Source organism: Portunus trituberculatus, chromosome 45 (genome assembly GCF_017591435.1).
Source record: "Portunus trituberculatus isolate SZX2019 chromosome 45, ASM1759143v1, whole genome shotgun sequence".
NCBI classification, from domain to species: Eukaryota; Metazoa; Arthropoda; class Malacostraca; order Decapoda; family Portunidae; genus Portunus; species Portunus trituberculatus.
Window position 1 is genome coordinate 1,650,001 of NC_059299.1, and position 20,343 is coordinate 1,670,343.

The 20,343-nt window shown below is 43.7% G+C and overlaps 2 protein-coding genes across 3 annotated transcripts in view; one reads left to right on the top strand and one right to left on the bottom strand.

Moving 5' to 3' along the window:
* The window catches only part of LOC123519580 (high-affinity choline transporter 1-like), a 146,651-nt gene that overhangs the window by 105,920 nt on the left and 20,388 nt on the right, over positions 1-20,343 (bottom strand). For both annotated transcript variants that reach the window (XM_045281003.1, XM_045281004.1), the window contains one exon: positions 3,110-3,169. In XM_045281003.1, coding sequence (XP_045136938.1) covers positions 3,110-3,156 — 47 coding nt within the window. In that variant the 5' untranslated portion in view covers positions 3,157-3,169. The remainder of the gene's footprint in view (positions 1-3,109; positions 3,170-20,343) is intronic.
* LOC123519231 (histone H3.v1-like) lies at positions 11,767-18,374 on the top strand (the record flags this gene model as incomplete). The annotated part of the gene is made up of 3 exons (XM_045280354.1): positions 11,767-11,853; positions 14,510-14,561; positions 18,349-18,374. Coding segments are annotated over 3 exons (165 nt in total), but the record flags the coding sequence as incomplete, so codon positions are not given.

A 20,343-nucleotide genomic window follows, 5' to 3' on the forward strand; every position in this document is an offset into this window, starting at 1 on the left:
CTCTCTCTCTCTCTCTCTCTCTCTCTCTCTCATCCATCGCATCCTGACCAATGTATTCTTAATCTTTGCCTCTTTTGCTCTCATTCTTTCATTCTTTCCCTCCTTTTCATATATTCGTATTTTCCTCCTCCTCCTCCTCCTCCTCCTTTTAAACAGCTTCGTCAGTACAACAAGTATGCTGCTGTTTTTCTTCCTATTTCTGTATCCTTCTTATGTTTTGACTTCTTTATTTCACTACATCTAATTAAGTCTTTCTCTCTCCCATTGTTATTGCCCCTCGGTTAGGTCAGGTTAGCTTGGGTTGGGTTGGGTTGGGTTAGGTTAGGTTGGGTTGGGTTGGGTTGGGTTGGGTTGCACTGGGTTGGTTTGGGTTGGGTTAGGTTAGGTTGCGTTAGGTTAGGTTGGGTTGGGTTGGGTTAGGTTGGGTTAGGTTAGCTTGGGTTAGGTTGGGTTGGGTTAGGTTAGGTTAGGTTGGGTTGAGTTGTGTTGGGTTAGGTTAGGTTAGGTTAGGTTAGGTTGGGTTGAGTTGGGTTGGGTTAGGTTAGCTTGGGTTGGGTTGGGTTAGATTAGGTTAGGTTAGTTTGGATTGGGTTGGGTTGGGTTGGGTTGGCTTGGGTTAGATTAGGTTAGGTCAAGTTAGGTTAGGTTAGGTTAGGTTGGATTACGTCAGGTTAGGTTAGGTTAGGTTAGGTTAGGTTAGATTAAATTTACGTCCCATACTGTCCCCTCGTCCTTAATTAATCCCTTTATCACAGACTCTCAACTAAGCCACCATTTCATCCTAAGCCCTCCATCTCCATGCCCTTCATCACGGCCACCTAGCCTCACTCCACCTAGCCCCACTCCACCTAGCCCTACTCCAACACAGGCCCTCACCAATCCTCTAATCCACACGCTCCACTTCAAGGCCGCGGCTCGCCACCAATATTACTGTTCCTATTTCCATATAAATCACCCTGTGGCATAATCGACTCAAACTCCAGCCTCTCTCCCTCTCCTCTCCTCTCTCTCTCTCTCTCTCTCTCTCTCTCTCTCTCTCTCTCTCTCTCTCTCTCTCTCTCTCTCTCTCTCTCTCTCTCGCTCTCTCTGTGCCAGCAACCCTTTCACCTTTCATTTTTTACAACAGCAGTTTATTTTTTCCCCCCGCTGTCATCGCTCTTTGCACGCCGCCATCACTCGCTACCGCTCCATATTCTCAATCATTCCTGCGCCTCACCTACACTGTTTTCAGAGCTCTTGTTGAAGTGACACTGATTTTTAACCCTTCAGTACTGGAACACATTAAGTGATAGATTTTTAACCCCTTCAGTACTGGAACGCATTAAGAGACACTGATTTTTAACCCCTTCAGTACTGAAACGCATTAAAACACTGATTTTTTAACCCCTTCAGTACTGGAACGCATTTTTATCACAAGTTTTGGATGTGATTAGACGATTTTATTGACATTAGGGAATTTCTATGGAGGTGAGAAGATTAATGGTCCGAGTCTTCACTATTTTAACCCCCACGTAAGTTTCTGAAGCTGTATAAAATCAAGTTGTAAACAAAATGAATAAGAAAACTCGTCCTGGAGCTGGAGAGGTTAAGGGTGTATCTGTAATTCTAGTGGTATGTTAGTAAGGTTTCTGCAGAATTAACAGGACAATTTCTCTTTAGAACTCGGCTAAAAATGGTCGCGGTGAGAGAGAGAGGGGGTGTTTCTGACTATAGCGCAATCTCCAGCCGTCGTATTTCGGAGTGAAGTTCCGCATTTAAATTTCCCACAAGGCCTAGGTCTAATATTCTTTTTATAAAGAATCGAATTATCTTGTCAAACTTTCCCCTGCGAAGGAACGCTAGAGTAATTTTTCATTCGAACTCTCTCTTTCTCTTTCTCTCTCTCTCTCTCTCTCTCTCTCTCTCTCTCTCTCTCTCTCTAGTATATTATTTTTCATGTACATTCTTTCTTTCCTTCTTACCAATTTTTTTTTCTCCTTATCTCGTGAATGTAATCTCTCTCTCTCTCTCTCTCTCTCTCTCTCTCTCTCTCTCTCTCTCTCTCTCTCTCTCTCCCGTGTCTTTTCATATAAATGGTTAGAGAGAATTCCGCGTCTTGGTGAGAGGAAGGAAGGATACGCAGTGGTATGACGGATGAATTTGAATGGATCTAGATTTGACTTTGAAAATATGGCAAAACATGTAGAGTGAGTTAGAACGCGTGTGAATTCAAATAAGCAAGAAGAGATCATCATGAGTCAGAACGTGTGAAACCAATAACTCCTTCAGCACCATGACGCGTTTCCATCTTCATTCTGCTTACTATCTGGTGAGTTTACACAGCTTCAGAAACTCATGTGAGGGGTTAAAATAGTGAAAACTGTGGCCATTAATCTTCTGACCTTCATAGACGCTTCCTAATGACAATAATATGGTCTAATAGTACTCAAATCTCAAGGTAAGTATGTATCTCAGTACTGAATGGGTTAAAAGTGAAAAGACGCTGAACCTAAGCAGAAAAACCTTTGATAAATTGATGAAGCAGTAGGTAACATAGTGTCTCCGCAGTGACCTTGGCGTTGCTATGGTGCTTGTGTAATACAGGAGTTATATGGCAAGTTAGAGAATCCCCCAGTAATGGAAGGGAAAGTGGAGAGATATGCGGTGTGTATATCAAGTGGTGAGACGATATTAAAGGAAATAAAGCCGAGAAAATGGACGAAATAATCACACATTTTCCGCTGAACGTCTTATAAATAGCCGATGATTTGTGTCTGACATCATAAAACTAATGCAAGGGAGCTGAATTTAATCCCATTCCTAAATATTTTTTTTTTATGTAAGAGGAAAACTACCAAGGGCAAAAAAATGAATATTAGAAAAAAAAGGCCCATTTGAATTGTAGTATCCATAAGAGAATCAAAAGAATTAGTCAAAATTAAGAGACAAAATGAAAAATGTACTTGTGGATTCAGTTATAGATCTGAATCCGAAGCTTATTTATACAGTAGAGCAGTTGAAAGGTGTGTGTGTGTGTGTGTGTGTGTGTGTGTGTGTGTGTGTGTGTGTGTGTGTGTGTGTGTGTGTGTGTGTGTGTGTGTGTGTGTGTGTGTGTGTGTGTGTGACTCACCCGCTAGTGATGTCGGTAAGGTTCATGGCAGCCTCTGTTGTCGCCATGGTTGTCACCCTTCTGCAAAATAGGAAAGAAACGAACGTTAGACAAGACACAAAAGGTCAGACTGAAGAAATATGTTTACCTCTCTCTCTCTCTCTCTCTCTCTCTCTCTCTCTCTCTCTCTCTCTCTCTCTCTCTCTCTCTACAAAATATATATGAAGACTGAATCTCCTGGAAAAAAAATTATATATCAACCTGGAATTTTATCGACAGTGTGATGACAGTCGAGTGTTGCTCAGTGAGGCGAGAATTGAAGGATGCTGTACTATGAATAAAAAAATAATTTAAATATGGATCCGCTAAGTCCTACCCTCTCCCTCTCTCTCCCTCTCTCTCTCTCTCTCTCTCTCTCTTGGAACGAAAGATTAAAATTTTACGTTCATTCTCTATTTTCCTGTTATCGTCCCTTTCAATTGAGAGAAAAAAAAATGACGGACTTTTGCATGCGTTTTGATTTAAGATTATTTTAAAGGCATGAATGGCAAATCCGGACCTTATTTTTCATTTTTCTCTCTCTCTCTCTCTCTCTCTCTCTCTCTCTCTCTCTCTCTCTCTCTCTCTCTCTCTCTTTGTCTATTTTCCAACTACTACTGTGACGATCTGAATACCAATATATTTTCACGTCCGGTCGCTTTCCTTCAAAAAATTATTGGCTATTAGCTGTTCCAGACGGGGGAAAAAATGTAAATACCCTGAGCATCCAACAAATTCCCTTAACAAAATTCCAACCTGATGCTACACATTTTCTAAACAATTTTTTCGGGGTAGCTCAAGTAAAGTCGTAATCTCGCGGGAAAATATTGGCAGCATAAGCGTGTTGGGCTGGGTGGGAGAGACGGGAGGACTGCTCTTTCTACTACAGTACATCAGTAAGGGTGGCGATGGAGGGAAGGGAGGTGAAGGGACTGTGACGCAGGAGTATGGTTGGGGTGGCCGAAGGGAGGGAAATGGAGGGATGGAGGGAGGGAAATGGAGGGAGGGAAGGGGCAGGTCAGAAAGGGAGATGTGTGATGTGATGTGAGGGGAGAAAGTTGAAATGGGATGCAGAGAAGGAAGGGGAGATGAGCCTGAGGGGAGAAATTGAATTGACTAAGGGGAAGGAAGTTGAAAAGGTGAAAGGATTACTAATGCTACTACTACTTTGTACTACTATTACTCTTCTTTTATGCAAGAGGGAAACCAGCCAAGGGGAAAAAAAATGAAAAAAATGGCCCACTTGAAATGTTGATTCCGTTAAAGACTAGTAAAGAATTAGCTAAAGTTCAGGGACAAATGTCTTGAAACCTCCCTCTTAGAAGAAGTCGAGTCGTAGGAAGAAGGAAATACAGAACCAGGCAGGGAGTTACAGAGTCTACCAGAGATAGGTATGAATGAGTGAGAGTACTGGTTAACTCTTGCGTTAGAGAGTTGGACTACTACTACTACTACTACTACTACTACTACTACTACTACTACAACGAGACTACTCCCATCACCACTCCCACCACTGAAGCATAAGCATCCCAAACATACACAAGTGACAAAACACACTGACTGACTGACTGACTGACTGACTGACCACCTGACTGACTGGCTTTCACGCAACTAATCACAGGTAACACGAAAGGTCTACCCACGTATCACCACCACCATCACCACTATCACCACCATCACCATCGAAAACTAGGTCAGTGGGTCATGGGGTCACGTTTTCCTGCACGGTGCGTCATTGCCTTGGGTCAGCAGAGGTCACGGGGGCTGAAAGAATGGGTCTCAACATGACAGAATGGATCCACACCAAGCGATCACTTAGTTTGGACACATCGAAACATTGGCAGGTATATAATAATTGAAAGCTACACACAGACACAGGAACGATGGTAGTAAAAATGGTAACAAAACAGTGGAAGGCAGAGGGTACATGACAGCACCTGCATGGCCAAACCTCAACTCACTGAACACTATATTTCACAACTGATCGGAATGTTTCAGTGATCTTAGTCAAATGAAACGTGTTCAAACTTAAATTATGGATAAGTGTAATAGAAAATAAAAATAAACTGATGATGAATGAAATAGGAATAAAACTGATAATAAAGACATATATAAAGAACACAAACGTGGATAACGAAGGGTAATAAAATAATGCAATGAATGATAAGAAGATAACGAGCTGGATTAACGGGGGTTCTATAAAGGATATTATGAGTTGAAAGGGCGCCGCGGATCACCTGAGGCCGCATCACGTGAACCTGTAATTAGCGAGTCATTTACCTGATAATACACCTGCCCACTCCACCGCCACGGACGCGCCAATCAAGCCCAGGTGGTGGTGGTGGTGGTGGTAGTACTACAACATCAACAACAACAACTACTACTACTACTACTACTACTGTTGCTGCTGCTTCTATTATTACTACTACTACTACTACTACTACTACTACTACTACTACTACTACTACTACTACTTTGGTGATATTGTCTCCTCTGTATTTCCTTTCCTTTCGTGTGTATTTCCAGCTCTTATATTTTTACCTTATTTTTTTATCCACATTACTTTTTATTTAGCATTACTGTCCAACACCACCACTTCCTCCTCCTCCTCCTCCTCCTCCTCCTCCTCCTCCTCCTCCTCCTCCTCATCCTCCTTCTCCTCCAGTTATTCCACCTCCACTAATAACAAGACAAATAAACATGTCACATTCTCAGAGACAGTCGTGATTATGAGGTACAAACACCTGTCACATACATTTCTCTCACCTCGTCTCCACCACACCCCCTCCACCACACGCCCGTCCCTTCCAGCCCTTCCACCAAGCCTTTCTGGGAGCCCAAATTACATTATTCCACGCCCCGCCCTCTTCCACCGCATCCCTTCGCCTTTGTTCCACCTTACGCAACCACATCGGGCTCGCTCTCCACCTGTGTACTTATATATTGTGAGGGGACTGTGGAGAGGTGGGAATAATGTTCGTGTGTTGAGTCCATTCCACCACAAAGAGTAAGTAAGATTAGGATTGATGGTTAAGGAAGGAGAGAGAGAGAGAGAGAGAGAGAGAGAGAGAGAGAGAGAGAGAGAGAGAGAGAGAGAGAGAGAGAGAGAGAGAGAGAGAGAGAGAGAGAGAGAGAGAGAGACAGAGAGACAGAAAAACAGAAAAACAGACAGAGAAACAGAGAGACAAACAGAAAAACAGAGAGATAGAAACAGAGACAGACACAGAGAAAGACTGACTGACTCACCAACTGACTGACTGACTGACTGACTGACTGACTGACAACTGACATACACTAACATACACACTCACTAACGTACACATAAGCAGATACATGTGTACTAACGCAGATGTTAATTAATTAGTGTATCTGGAAAGGCAGGTGTGTAACAGACAAGTGATTGAGGAAAGTGCAAGAGAAAGGTGTGAAAATGAACACTCATCAGGAAGCAAACACTTGAGAAGAGAAAGAAATGGAGAGGAGAGAGGGAGAGAGAGAGAGAGAGAGAGAGAGAGAGAGAGAGAGAGAGAGAGAGAGAGAGAGAGAGAGAGAGAGAGAGAGAGAGAGAGAGAGAGAGAGGAGCTGTCACACTTCATTACCATTTTTTCTCTTCTCTCTTCTCTTACTCTCCTTTCACTTTCGTAGCGAGTGAGGGGAAAATTAAAAAATGATAATGAATAAGGAGAATGAGGAAGAGTGAGGGGAAATTAATGAGAACTAAGGGAGAATAAAAAGGAATAGAAGGAAAAGCGAGAGAAGGGAAAATTAATGAGGATAATGAGAGAAACAAAAAGTGAGAGGAAAAGCAACTGAGGGGAAATAAGGAAGAATGAGGAAGACTGAGGGGAAAACTAGTGAGAAGTCAGGGAGAATGAAGAGAGAGAGAGAGAGAAAATTAAGGAGAGAAATGAGTGAATAAAGAAAATGGGAGGAAAAAACGAGTGAGGGGGAGTGAGGGGAAAAAGAAGACTAAGAAGAAAAATAGTGAGAAATGAGGGAGAATGAAAAGAGAAAGGGGAAAATTGGTGAGGGGAATGAGAGTGAATAAAGGAAATGGGAGGAAAAGGGAGTGAGTGAGGGGAAGTGAGGGAGGGGTGAATGAGAGGGGAAAGCAGGAGGAAAAGGGAGCGAGTGAGGGGAATGAGGGAGGCGAATGAGAGGGGAAAGCAGGAGAAAAGGGAGCGAGTGAGGGGAAATGAGGGAGGGCGAATGAGAGGGGAAAGCAGGAGAAAAAGGGAGCGAGTGAGGGGAAGTGAGGGAGGGCGAATGAGAGGGGAAAGCAAGAAGAAAAGGGCGTGAGTGAGGGGAAGTGAGTAAGGGAGGAAAAGCGAGTGAGGGGAATTGAGACTGAGAGATTGAGAGGGAAAGCAGGAGGAAAAGGGAGTCAGTGAGGGAAAATGAGGGAGAGAGAGTGAATGAAAGGGAAAATAGGGAGGAAAAGCGAGTGAGGGGAATTGAGGCTGAGAGATTGAGAGGGAAAGCAGGAGGAAAAGCGAGCGAGAGAGGGGAAATGAAATAGGGGGAATAAATGAGAGGGAAAGCAGAAGGAGAAGGAAGTCAGTGAGGGGAAGTGAAGGAGAGTGAATAAATGAGAGGGGAAATGAAACAAAGAAAAAGCAACAAAAGGCTAAGCTTACAATGATTATAATGATTGAGTTAATGCCACGATGATCTCCTTCTCTCCTTCTCAAGTGGTTCTGATCCCCTTTGACTTCCAGGGACTCATCAGCCTGGCGTCCCTCAAGGGCTTCAGGACTACAGCGATCCTTAGGCTTGACAGATCCGCCCCTTTGACTTAAACCTCCCTCGCACGCTCGATACGACTTGTCATTGTGTGCGTGTGTGTGTGTGTGTGTGTGTGTGTGTGTGTGTGTGTGTGTTTTTGCTTTCTTTATTGTGTTACTTAAATTTCCTTCCACCTCTCCTCCGTCTCCTCTCCTCCAGTATTCTCTCCTTCCTCTATTTCCTGCCTCTCATCTCCTCTTCCTTCTTTCTCTTCCCTTCTCCAATAGCCAAATTCAGAAAAGAGTAAAAATGAAATGAACAAGACACCAACTCCGCAAAAATAATGAGAGAGAGAGAGAGAGAGAGAGAGAGAGAGAGAGAGAGAGAGAGAGAGAGAGAGAGAGAGAGAGAGGAAGAAACAACACAAATGGACAAGCAAACACCAACAACACCAGGCGACTTGTAACGAGGCTATTTCCTGGAACCACTTCAACTTTAGGTACGACGAAGCAGAAGAGAGAGAGCGAGAGAGAGAGAGAGAGAGAGAGAGAGAGAGAGAGAGAGAGAGAGAGAGAGAGAGAGAGAGACGAGCACCACCATGTAGAATTTACCGAGAACTTGAAGAAAGAAGTAAGAAAAAGATAAACAGAGAGAGAGAGAGAGAGAGAGAGAGTAAAAAAGTGGGAGGAAAGCCTGCGCCGGAAACTGTGTGGCACTGGCGTAGGAAACAAAACTTGGTGGTCCCTTGTTAAGGACAAACAGGGAACTGGCCACCAAGAATCCATCCCTCCCCTCAGCAAGCAGGACGGTACTGTCGCCACCAGCAGTAAGGAGAGGGCACAGTTGCTGGCTTCCTTGTTTGCTGGAAAAATGAAGGTGGGGAATCCACAGCAGCCACCGCCTCAGCTGGTCCAGCAATGTGAGAAGACTGTCACCATGGTGGAGGTGACGCATCAGCAGGTGAAGCGATTATTGCGGGGCTGGACACACAGAAAGCTACCGGCCCTGATGACATCAGCCCGCACCTGCTGAAGCGATGCTCCCAGGAACTGGCTGCCCCTCTCACCCAAGTTCACAACTTGTGTACGGGAAAACGTCTGGCCTTCAGTGTGGAAGGAGGCTCGAGTAGTTCCTGCACACAAAAAGCTCCAGGACGGACCCAAAAAACTACAGACCCATATCCCTGTTGTCAGTGGTGGGTAAAGTGTTTGAGAGGGTCGTGGCAGAGGTGGTGTGTAGCCATCTCAAGGACAATGCCCTCCTCTCAGACCAACAGTTTGGGTTCAGACCTGGAAGGTCAACCTCCGACCTAATGATGCTTCTCACCAGGCAGTGGCAGGACGCCCTCGACGACGGCAAGGACACTATAGTGGTTGCTTTGGACATAGCTGGAGCTTTTGATAAAGTATGGCACAACGGATTACTGGAAAAGCTTCGTGCTAAAGGCATCCAGGGTGGCTTGCTACGACTCCTGGGAAATTACCTGCAGGACAGAAGCCTCAAGGTGGTTGTCAACGGGCAAACATCTGAGTCCCTGCCTGTGGAGGCATCAGTGCCACAGGGTTCAATTCTTGGCCCACTCCTGTGGAATATCTACGTGGATGATCTTCTCCAGCTACTGCCAGGAGTCAAGGCCTATGCTGATGACTGCACCCTCTCCTATACCTATCCACGCCAGGACAGTGGGCGGGCTGCTGAGGCCATCAATCAGCAGCTACGAGTGATAGAGGAGTGGGGTGCTCGCTGGCAAGTGACATTCGCGCCGGAGAAGACACAGGCAATGGTTGTCTCTCGGTCCCCAGCCGCCATGGCAGCAATGGCAGGAAAGTTGTCTTTGGCGCTGCTGCCTCCCACTCCAAGATGACGTCAAGATACTTGGAGTGGAGGTGGATCGAGGGCTGAGGTTTGACAGCCATGTCAAATCCATTGCCAAGAAAGCCTCTCACAGGATCTCCGCTCTCAGAAGGATCGCCAGTTTCCTCGACAGGAAGGGGAGACTGCTGCTGTACAAGGCACAGGTGCGGCCCCACCTTGAGTACGCAGCTCTCTCCTGGATGTCCTGTGCCGCCACACACAGAAGGAGACTGGACAGCATCCAACGCCGCGCCATACGGCTAGTAGATGCTGCAATACCACCTCACCCAGAGCCTGAGCGTCCCTTGATTCACTGGAACACCGCAGAGATGTGGCGGCGATCGTAGTGTTCCATAAGGCACAGGTGCAAAGAGTGCCACATCTGGCAGGGCTGCGTCATCCTCTGAGAGTCACCGCACGGAGCACGAGAACGGTGCTCAATGGTGGTGACGCCGTAGAGGTGCCGCGATCCCACGGGTGTCAGCATCAACGCACCTTCGCAGGACGCGTCTCCAGGATGTGGAACTTGTTCACGGCCGCGGTGCCTCACGTCCAGGAGATGAACACACACAGTGTCAAACTGATGGCACATAAGTGGAGACAGACACTGCCAACTCCTCTGACACTCTTTGTGACGTGACACTCAGTGTAGTGCAGTGCGTGAATAGTGCTAGTGAAGTGAAAAGAACAGTGCTCCATTTACATGCTGACCATCTTGTATATTATCTATTTTTAAGTCTTGTAAATATTGTAGAGAAATAGATTGTAGTACCCTTAGAATAGGTAGCACACGACAGTGCGCCTTTGGGTACATGTTCTTCTGTATAAATTATGTTTAAATAAAAAAAAAAAAAAAAAGAGAGAGAGAGAGAGAGAGAGAGAGAGAGAGAGAGAGAGAGAGAGAGAGAGAGAGAGAGAGAGAGAGAGAGAGAGAGAGAGAGAGAGAGAGAGAGAGAGAGAGAGAGAGAGAGAGAGAGAGAGAGAGAGAGAGAGAGAGAAAACCTAACTTATTATTTACAACCACTTTCATATCAGCTGACAATATTTACAGGAGGAGGAAGAGAAGCAGGAGGAGGAGGAGGAGGAGGAGGAGGAGGAGGAGGAGGAGGAGGAGGAGGAGGAGGAGGAGGAGGGAGGCGTAGCAATACATATAACAAACTCTGGTGATATTTGAATAAGATCCCAACAATGGCAAGTAAGTGGCGTGCATTCAGATTCTTATGAACTTTTAAGGATTTCATGGCAAATGGAAGGGAAGGGAGAGGAGGATGACGACCAAGAGGAATTGAAGGAAGAGGAGGAGGAATGAGAAGGAGGAGAGGGCGAAACAGGACATGGAGAAGAAGGAAGAAGAGAAAAAAAGGAAGAAGCGGATGAGGAAGAGGAGAAAGAGTAGAAAGATGAGGAGGAGAAAAAATATAGGAAAAATGAGAAGGAGGAGGAGGAGGAGGAAGAGGAGAGACAATGCAAGAAACAGGAGAAGTAGTAGAAGCAAGAAAGAAGACAGAGACATGATGAGGAAGAGGAAGAGGAGAAAAAAGAAAACGAAACAGAAGTAGTAGAAGGAAAAAAGAAGATAAGAGGAAGGAGAAAGGGAACAAGAACAGAAGAAGAAGAAGAAGAAAGAGAAAGAAGGAGGAGGAGGAAAAAGAAAACGAGAAAAAAAGACAACAAAACAGAAGTAGAAGAGAGAAGAAAGAAGATAGGAAGAAGGAGAAAGAGAACAAGAACAAGAATAGGAACAAGAGAAGGAGAAGGAGAAGGAGGAGAAGGAGGAAGAGAAGGAAATATATGTCGTAAGAGAATTAGGAATGAAGGATCTGAAGAAGAACCTTGAAATTTGCTGATGGATTCACGCCGCAGGGAAATCACACTCTTCATTCAGCGACGGAGTGACGAGACTCGAGGCTTGCAGAAGGAGGAGGAGGAGGAGGAGGAGGAGGAGGAGGAGAAAGAAGAAGAAGAAGAAGAAGAAGAAGAAGAAGAAGAAGAAGAAGAAGAAGAAAAGAAAACGAAAAAGAGGAGGAGGAAGAAGAAGAAGAAGAAGAAGAAGAAAAGAAAAGGAAGAAAAAGAAAACGAAAAAGAGGAGGAGGAGGAGGATGAGGAAGAGGAGGAGGAGGAGGAGGAGAGGGAGGAGGAGGAGGAGGAAGAATGTGAAGGAAAGATAAGGCAAGAAAACGAGATGGAGCGCTAACAGGGAGAGACAAAGACCACACACACACACACACACACACACACACACACACACACACACACACACACACACAAGTAGAGAAAGGTATGATGAAGTAAGAGAAGAGAAAGAGGAACAGAAAAGCGTCTATTAAAAGAAAAACATGTAATAATGGAAGAAAAGAAGAAAGGGAAGAAGAAAAAACAGAAAACTGAGAGGAGGAAGAGAGAGAATCGCACGACATAATGAAAATAAGGGAGAAAGAAGACAAAGCAGAAGAAAGGAAGGAAAGGAGAAAAGGAAGGAAAGAAGATGAGAAAAGAAGGAAGAATAAAGGAAAAAGAGGATTGTTTGACACTAAATAAAGACAAGAAAGGGAATATGTCTAAAAACAACACGAATATAAGAAAGGAGAAAAAAGAGAAATAAAAGAAACAGCCATTTTTTTTTCAGTTTTACCTTTTCTATCGTTAAATTCTTCCCTCCCTTTAAAATAATTGACGACAGTTTTCAATAATTAATAAAAATATATAAAAACAATAAAAGACAAAAAAATACGAAAAAATAAGAAAAACAGCCATTTTTTTCTTTCACTTTCGTCTTCAATCGTTAAATTCTTCCCCTCCCTTTAAAAAAAAATAGACGAAAGTTTCCAATAAATAATAAAAAAAAAAAACATGGCGAACAATCAAGACAGAAAAGACTGACCCTAATGAAAAAAAAAGAAGAAAAAACGAAAAAAAGATCCAAGCCACAAACACGTCCACCAAAATACACAGAAAGAAAACGGAGGAATATCTTGTCCGTTTTCTTTCACCGGTCTATAGAAAAATCGGTAAGCGCGTCACGGGAACAAAGCAAAAAATCGAGGTTGCTTTTTTCCTCGCAATTCTTGGGGACGATGAAGAAGAGGAGGAGGAGGAGGAGGAGGAGGAGGAGGAAGGAGGAAGCGTATGGAGGAAACGTGCAGCTTTGAAATGGTCCATAAAGTCCACGAGAGAGAGAGAGAGAGAGAGAGAGAGAGAGAGAGAGAGAGAGAGAGAGAGAGAGAATTTGAATTTTATACCCACCTATAATGCAGTTTCTCTCATTCCTCAGTCAGTGTCACCTGCAATGCGTTCGGTCGCCAATTTCCCTCCATGTACCTGAATGAATCACAGCGGCACCACCACGCACGGTTTGCATAATGGCATTTCCTCATCGCCTCCCTCACCGCCTCACCTACACTGCCACCCTCACCTCACCTACTCATTCTTTACCTACCATCTATGCAGCCTTATTCACCTCGTCTCACTTACACTCTCAAAACAAATGGGTGTAGAAAGGGTGTACAATGGGTGTTTTTAGTGATGAAATAGTGTTACCCTTATTCTACCCTTACAAATGTACCCATATAAATGTACCCTTTCTGTATTCCAAATGTACCCTTTTTTTAATTCCTCATTTTATAACTATCTATGCAGTCTCTCTTTCTCATCACCTCCCCTCATTCTTCATCTCTCTATGTAGCTTCTCTCTCTCTCTCATCACATACCCTCATTCTTTAACTATCTACACAGCCTCTCTCACCTTATCTACCCTTCTTCATCTACCCATTTTCTAAGTAAGAGGAAAAATCTGGTCAAGAGCAAGATAAGATGATAAAAAATGGTCTACTTACTACCAAAAGGCCCACTTAGATGTCAGTCTCCAAGCAAGGCAGTTTTTTATATTCATTCTGCTTACTATTTGGTGATTTTATACAGCTTCAGAAACTTATATGGGAGATTGAAATAGTTAAGACTCTGACCTCCATAAACCCTCTGAAACGCCTTGGTCTCTCACCTCACTGCTTTCCAAAGACTCCAGATGAAGATACTCGTGTTTTTAAGGGTGTTTTTTTATGATTCTGGTGAAAGATTGGCAAGATTTCTAGTTTATTAAAAGGAAAAACTGTCTTAAATCCTAGCTAGTTGTCTCTGTGGCCTTGGAAATTTGGCGTAGTGACAGGGAAGGTGTCAATGCTTTCCAAACGTTCTAGTTGAAGATACTCGTATTTTTTAAGGTTGTTTTTTATAATTCTGGTCATAAATTGGTAAGAGGTTTAGTTTATTGGAAGGAAAAATTGTCTTCAAAACCAGGCTAGTTGTCTCTGTGGCCTTGGAAAGTTTTAGTGAGGGTGGAAGGTGCCCGTGCATATATCACTGGAGCCTTTAAAACACCCTCAAAAAATGGAACAATTTCAAAATACCGTTCATATATAACCACAAAAATATACAACTGTCCTGGTGCCACGCCACAAATAAACGTCACTGCCACACGAACCACACATCACCATCACTCACCATCACCATCATCATCACCATCACCACAAACCTTTCGTCCTTCACGCTGCCATTAACCCTCCCCCCCACAAGCCTCCACATCACACCACCACTAAGTACTTCTCCCCCCCACCCTTTCCCCTCCCACGGCCCTCCTCCTCACCTGGAACACTCCCCAGCCACCCCAGCCAAGGCAAAACACAACCATTACACACTGCCTTGGGGGACGCCGGTAATTTGTGCAATGTCCCGTTTTTTGTTCCGTCAGGCGGCCAGGAAGCAAGTGCGTAGAGAGAGAGAGAGAGAGAGAGAGAGAGAGAGAGAGAGAGAGAGAGAGAGAGAGAGAGAGAGAGAGAGAGAGAGAGAGAGATGACAAAAGCAAACACACAGACACACACACACACACACACACACACACACACACACACACACAGACACAGAGAGAGAGAGAGAGAGAGAGAGAGAGAGAGAGAGAGAGAGAGAGAGAGAGAGAGAGAGAGAGAGAGAGAGAGAGAGAGAGAAATCAAATCCTCCTCTTCCTCTTCCTCTTCCTCCTCCTCCTCCTCCTCGTAATCCTCTTCCTCCCAGGCAATCACAGCACTCCTTAGCAACACAAGCACACTCAAACACCGTGGCTGGAACTCACTGACTGAACCACACGTTTACTCCACAAATAAGAGAAAAAATGAAGCTAAACGAAAAACAAACCCAAATACGAAAATAGAAACCCAGACAGCTCATGTTCATTAGATTTGGTGATTTAATGCAGGTTCAGAAACTTATGGGGTGTTGAAATAGTGAAGACTCTAGCCATTAATCCTCTGACCTCCACAGACCCTTCCTAATGTAAATAAAATCGTCTACTCGTACCCAAAACTCAAAAATGCGTCCCTGTACTGAAGGGGTTGAACAGAAAAGGCCCACGAGGGAAGAGAGAAGATTGCAACACAGGGAAGACAATGACAAGACCAATGCGATGTCTGGGAATGCAAACTCGTAGTAAGAGATCGCGATATTATACGATATTTCCCAACAAATAAGGTTTATGAGCCCCTGTTTTATTTTCCTCCGTTTTCCAAGATAGATTGCATTATTATTGAGACGCGACGCAACACAGGGAAGATAAAGACAAGACCACTGCGATGTCTGGGAATGCAAACTCGTGGTAAGAGATCGCGATATTATAAGACATTTCCCAACAACTAAGGTTTATGAGCTCCTGTTTTCTTCTCTCCGTTTTCTTTGCTCTTTCTTCTTGGCGGGAAAAACTTGAAGCAATTGCATGTGACTCTTTCAAGTGACGAGGATGTTTAAGTTTGATTTACTGAAGTTTTTTTGTGTGTGAGACGAGTGGGTGACTTGAATTTGAGGGAAGGAAGAACATGAAAGAAAAATGGTGAGTAAGTTTGTTAATCTGTAATTCCCTAAGGTTTTCGTGGCCTCGGATAAACGTGAGGGGAAAGAAGCGAAGGATGACATGAAGGTAAAGACGAACTGAATCAAACACACAAGCTGGTAATACTTCTCTCTGATTTCTTACTTTCTATCTATATCTCAAGTCCTTCATCGTTTCCTCCTATTCTTCTTCCTATTCCTCCTGATCTTGTATGGCCATAGATAGTTTCCTCCTCTTGATCTCAACTACTTCATCTCCTTTTATTCTTCTTCCTCCTTTTCCTCCTTCTCCTCCTGTTATACTGCCATCGTTTCCTCTTCTTTTCCTCATCTCCTTCACTTCCTCCTCTTATTCTTCTTCCTCCTTTTCCTCCTTTTGTACGCCTTTGTTTCATCTTCTTTACTTCACCTCCTGCACCTCCTCCTCTTTCTCTTCCTCCTCCTCCTCCTCCTCCTCCTCATTGTTTCATCTCCTTTACCTCATCTTCACCTCCTCCTTCTCCTTCTGCAAAGCCATCGCGTCCTTTTGTATTTCTACCTCAAGTCCTTCACCTCCTCCTCCTCCTTTTCTTCCTCCTCTTTCTCCTCCTCCTCCTCCTCCTCCTCCTGTACAGCCTCACCCGTCCAGCAACACTAATCACAACAAACGGGGAAACCTGAGGAGGCCACGCTACGGAAACAACAAGACGAAATAATAATAGCAATAATAGAGTTAGTTTCCGCAGAGAGATTCAGTAAAGGGGGTTGAATTTTCCTCTAACCGCGCGCTATACTTGACCTGGTTCTCTCTCTCTCTACTCGTCTTCCTGCCTTCTGCCTTGTGTTCTCTCTCTCTCTCTCTCTCTCTCTCTCTCTCTCTCTCTCTCTCTCTCTCTCTCTCTCTCTCTCTCTCTCTCCTCTGATTTCCGCCGCTGTTTCCTCTCCTGGTAAATCAACAGCTGGTTTAGAGAGATTGAGAAGGGGATGGAGAAGGGTGAAGCTCGCTCGATAGCCTGCACACACACACACACACACACACACACACACACACACACACACACACACACACACACACACACAAAGTATATCCAGCATCTTCCAACTATCAGCTAATATTCCATTTGTTATTTGTTATCATTTTTCTTCTTTTTATCTTTCTTCTTCTTCTTTCTCTTGTTTCTTTCTTTTTGTTTCCCTGTTTTCCTTTTCTTTTCTTTGTTTTTAGGTGTTTTTGTTCCTCCCTTCAAAATTCATTCAAGTTAGGTCAAAGTCATCGCGTCTTCTAAATGCTTGTGGCGACAGCTACTGAGCCAGTGTATCGACATGTGGCGTATCGACAAAGGGGAAAAAAGAGAAATAAAGGGTACTGTATGGACTAGGAGGGAGAAAAAAAAAGGGAATGGAAAATTATAACAAATCTTCTTTAATCCTATTTCCTCCCGATGAAAAAATAGAAAATAGAAAAAACAGAAGCCAATATGTTTTACGGAGTTTTCTCTCTCTCTCTCTCTCTCTCTCTCTCTAATACACGAGACACGAGAGAATATGATAACGAAAAGAAAAGAAGAAGGATGATACGAACTGGAGAGAAGATAAGGGAGAGGAGGGAGGGATGAGAGAGACAGGAGAGAAAAAATAGGGAGAGAAAAATAGGAAGAGACGGGAGAAAAAAATATGGATAAAATAATAGGGATAGAAAGAGACGAGAGGAGAGAAACAAAAGGAATAGGAAAACACCCAATCAAGAATGGTGGAAAAAAGTGACTGATAACCTGTTTTGCAATGACTGATATTTTCGTCCTCATTTTTTGTATCATCATATCACCCAAGAGAAAAGATAAGGAGAAAATGTAAAGAGAATCGGGTTTTTCGTTTCCTTTGTGCCTCTTATCACCTCTCCACCTTCGTTCGTTTCCCTGCAGTTAGACAATACATCCCTTTGTAAAACTTGCTTAGTGAATGGCTGGCTGTCCTGCTCTACACATATAAAACATCAAAAAACATAAGAGACTTGCAATAAAACTCGTCAAACCTACACGTGGCAGTCCTTGTGGGAAACCTAGCTCTCCTTTTAGCGCCACATACAGAAACGGATGATAGATGGAATTAAATAGCTTTTCTCGTAATAGCAGAGTAAGTAGACAGATGGAAATACAATGTTAGAAGATTCATTCTTTTTTTAATACCATGTGGGCTTTTAACGGAAGTACTCTTGCAGCTTCCCTCATTCTTGTGTTACTAGGAAAACGGTGTACGAAGCAGGAATCGAAGGGTTACAGGTCAATAACACCACTAATTAATTAATCTCTTTCATCCATTACCACTCACTCCCACACACACACACACTGCCTCGATAGAAAGATGAGAAAGAGAATGAACACTGAGTTTGAAGACTACCTAATGAACACAAGGAAGGAAAAAAGCAAGTCTAGAACAGTAAAAAATAAAAATAAAATAGATAAATATGAAAGTTGAAGAAATCGAAAATAAAGAAGAAATGGAACAGCAATAAAAATGAGAGACGTTGAAGAAAATAAAGATAAATATTGGGAAAAATGGAGCACAAGGTAACAGGAGAGTAAGAGAAACACAATAGCAAGATTAATGAAGGAAGAGGAGAAGCGAAGGACTGGGCGAGGCGAGGGGAGCAAGAAGATGAGGGAGCTAACAATGATAGAAGATAGGAAGAGAGATACAAAGGGAAGGAAAGGAGGAGGAAGAAAATAAGATGAATACAAAAAATACACAAAGGAAGAATAAATACCAGGAAATCTTGTGGTGTATAATAAAGAAGAAGAAGAAGAAGAAGAAGAAGAAGAAGAAGAAGAAGAAAAAAGAAGAAGAAGAAGAAGAAGAGGAGGAGTAAGAAGAGGAGACATAACCACAGCAAGATATAAGAAGCGCAGTAAAATAAATGCCAGATGAAAAAGATTACCTAAAATAATTTACCCTCCTCTCTCTCTCTCTCTCTCTCTCTCTCTCTCTGAACCACTGAAAGAAAACTCTAATTTCCAGGATACTAAACACCAATAATTAGTGAGGGAACTGAGAATTAAAACACCAGGAGCCAATTAACCTGAAGTGGCTTTTAATCACCTGGGTGGGAAAGCAAAGTGTTGATCTTGTTAGGGAAAGAAAAAATCGCTTCTAGGAACACTCTTGCGACCTTGTGTGCGAGACTTCCCTTTCTCTCTCTCTCTCTCTCTCTCTCTCTCTCTCTCTCTCTCTCTCTCTCTTCGTATACATACTTTCGTCAACAAGTGCTCAGATACACAAGATTGAGAACTAAAGGAGAGAGAGAGAGAGAGAGAGAGAGAGAGAGAGAGAGAGAGAGAGAGAGAGAGAGAGAGAGAGAGAATATATTACAGGCCGGATTCAAGCATGCTATTCAATACTAATGATATCCTTTCAACCACCACCAACAATTTCACGTCCATTAAAACCAGCTTCGCCACTTCACACACATTCTACTAAATCCCATGACCCGCTTCTCTCCTGCCTTCCGCTGACCTGACTTGCCCTCGATTAGAACCTTTATATACCTTCCCTTCCACCCTCCTGCCCTTCCAAGCCTCCATGCACCTCCTTTCCTACCTATCCCCACGTCTCAGTCAGAATAGATAATGAGGAATGTGATTGCTCCCTCAAAATGTTAGTGAATGCAGTTAATGATATTCTGTCTGTCTGTCTCTCTGTCTGTCTCTCTGTCTCTGTCTCTCTCTCTCTCTCTCTCTCTCTCTCTCTCTCTCTCTCTCTCTCTCTCTCTCTCTCTCTTTGGGCCATATTCAGACACGCTTCTCTCTTTCTCACTGCAAGACTCAAAGACTATAGAGACGCTTAGCCGAGTTTTAAAGAGTATTTGTCCTGTTGATAATGCAGAAAACTTGTTAATATGTCACTAGAATTACAGAAACACTTCAAAACCCATGTCACTTCAACTAGAGCCCTTGGAAAAGAGTATTTGTCATGTTGATAATGCAGAAAACTTGTTAACATGTCATTAGAATCACACAAACACTCTTAAAAATCCGTGTCATTTCAACTAGAGCCCTTGGAAATTTGTGAAGGTGCTGTGAGGCGTGGAAGTGTTTCAGAATATGGGCAAGTCTCTCTCCTCCCAGCTGTGAGTTTTGTGAGTGTTCCTTTGACACCATATAATGTCTCCGTATTTTCTCTTTCCCGTCCAGAGAGTGATTCTTGAGTGCAAAATGTAGGTGACTGTGTGTATGTGTGTGTGTGTGTGTGTGTGTGTGTGTGTGTGTGTGTGTGTGTGTGTGTGTGTGTGTGTGTGTGTGTGTGTGTACATGTGTGTGTACACACACACACACACACACACACACACACACACACACACACACACACACACACGTTGAGGTTCATTAGTAGGGGCGAGGGCGAGAGGGCGTGAGGCGTGAGGGCGTGAGGCGTGAGGGCGTGGTAAGCGCGTCACACTGCGTTACGACCCTCATTGTTGGGGACGAAAATAAAAAAAAGAAAAAAAAAAGAAAAAAAGCACACTGGAAGATAAGCATCAAGTGTGGCAAAGTATGAACACGTGACGCAGCTGACCACAACATTACACAGGTGGAATTAGAATATGATGAAAGTTAAGCGCCCCTGTTTCTATTTCATCCTCTCTCTCTCTCTCTCTCTCTCTCTCTCTAAAGGTCACTCAACTGGATATACCCTTAAGCAGACAGTCCTCCATCCACTACCTCTCCCTAGTCTGTCATTCCACTCCACACACACACACACACACACACACACACACACACACACAGCCGCT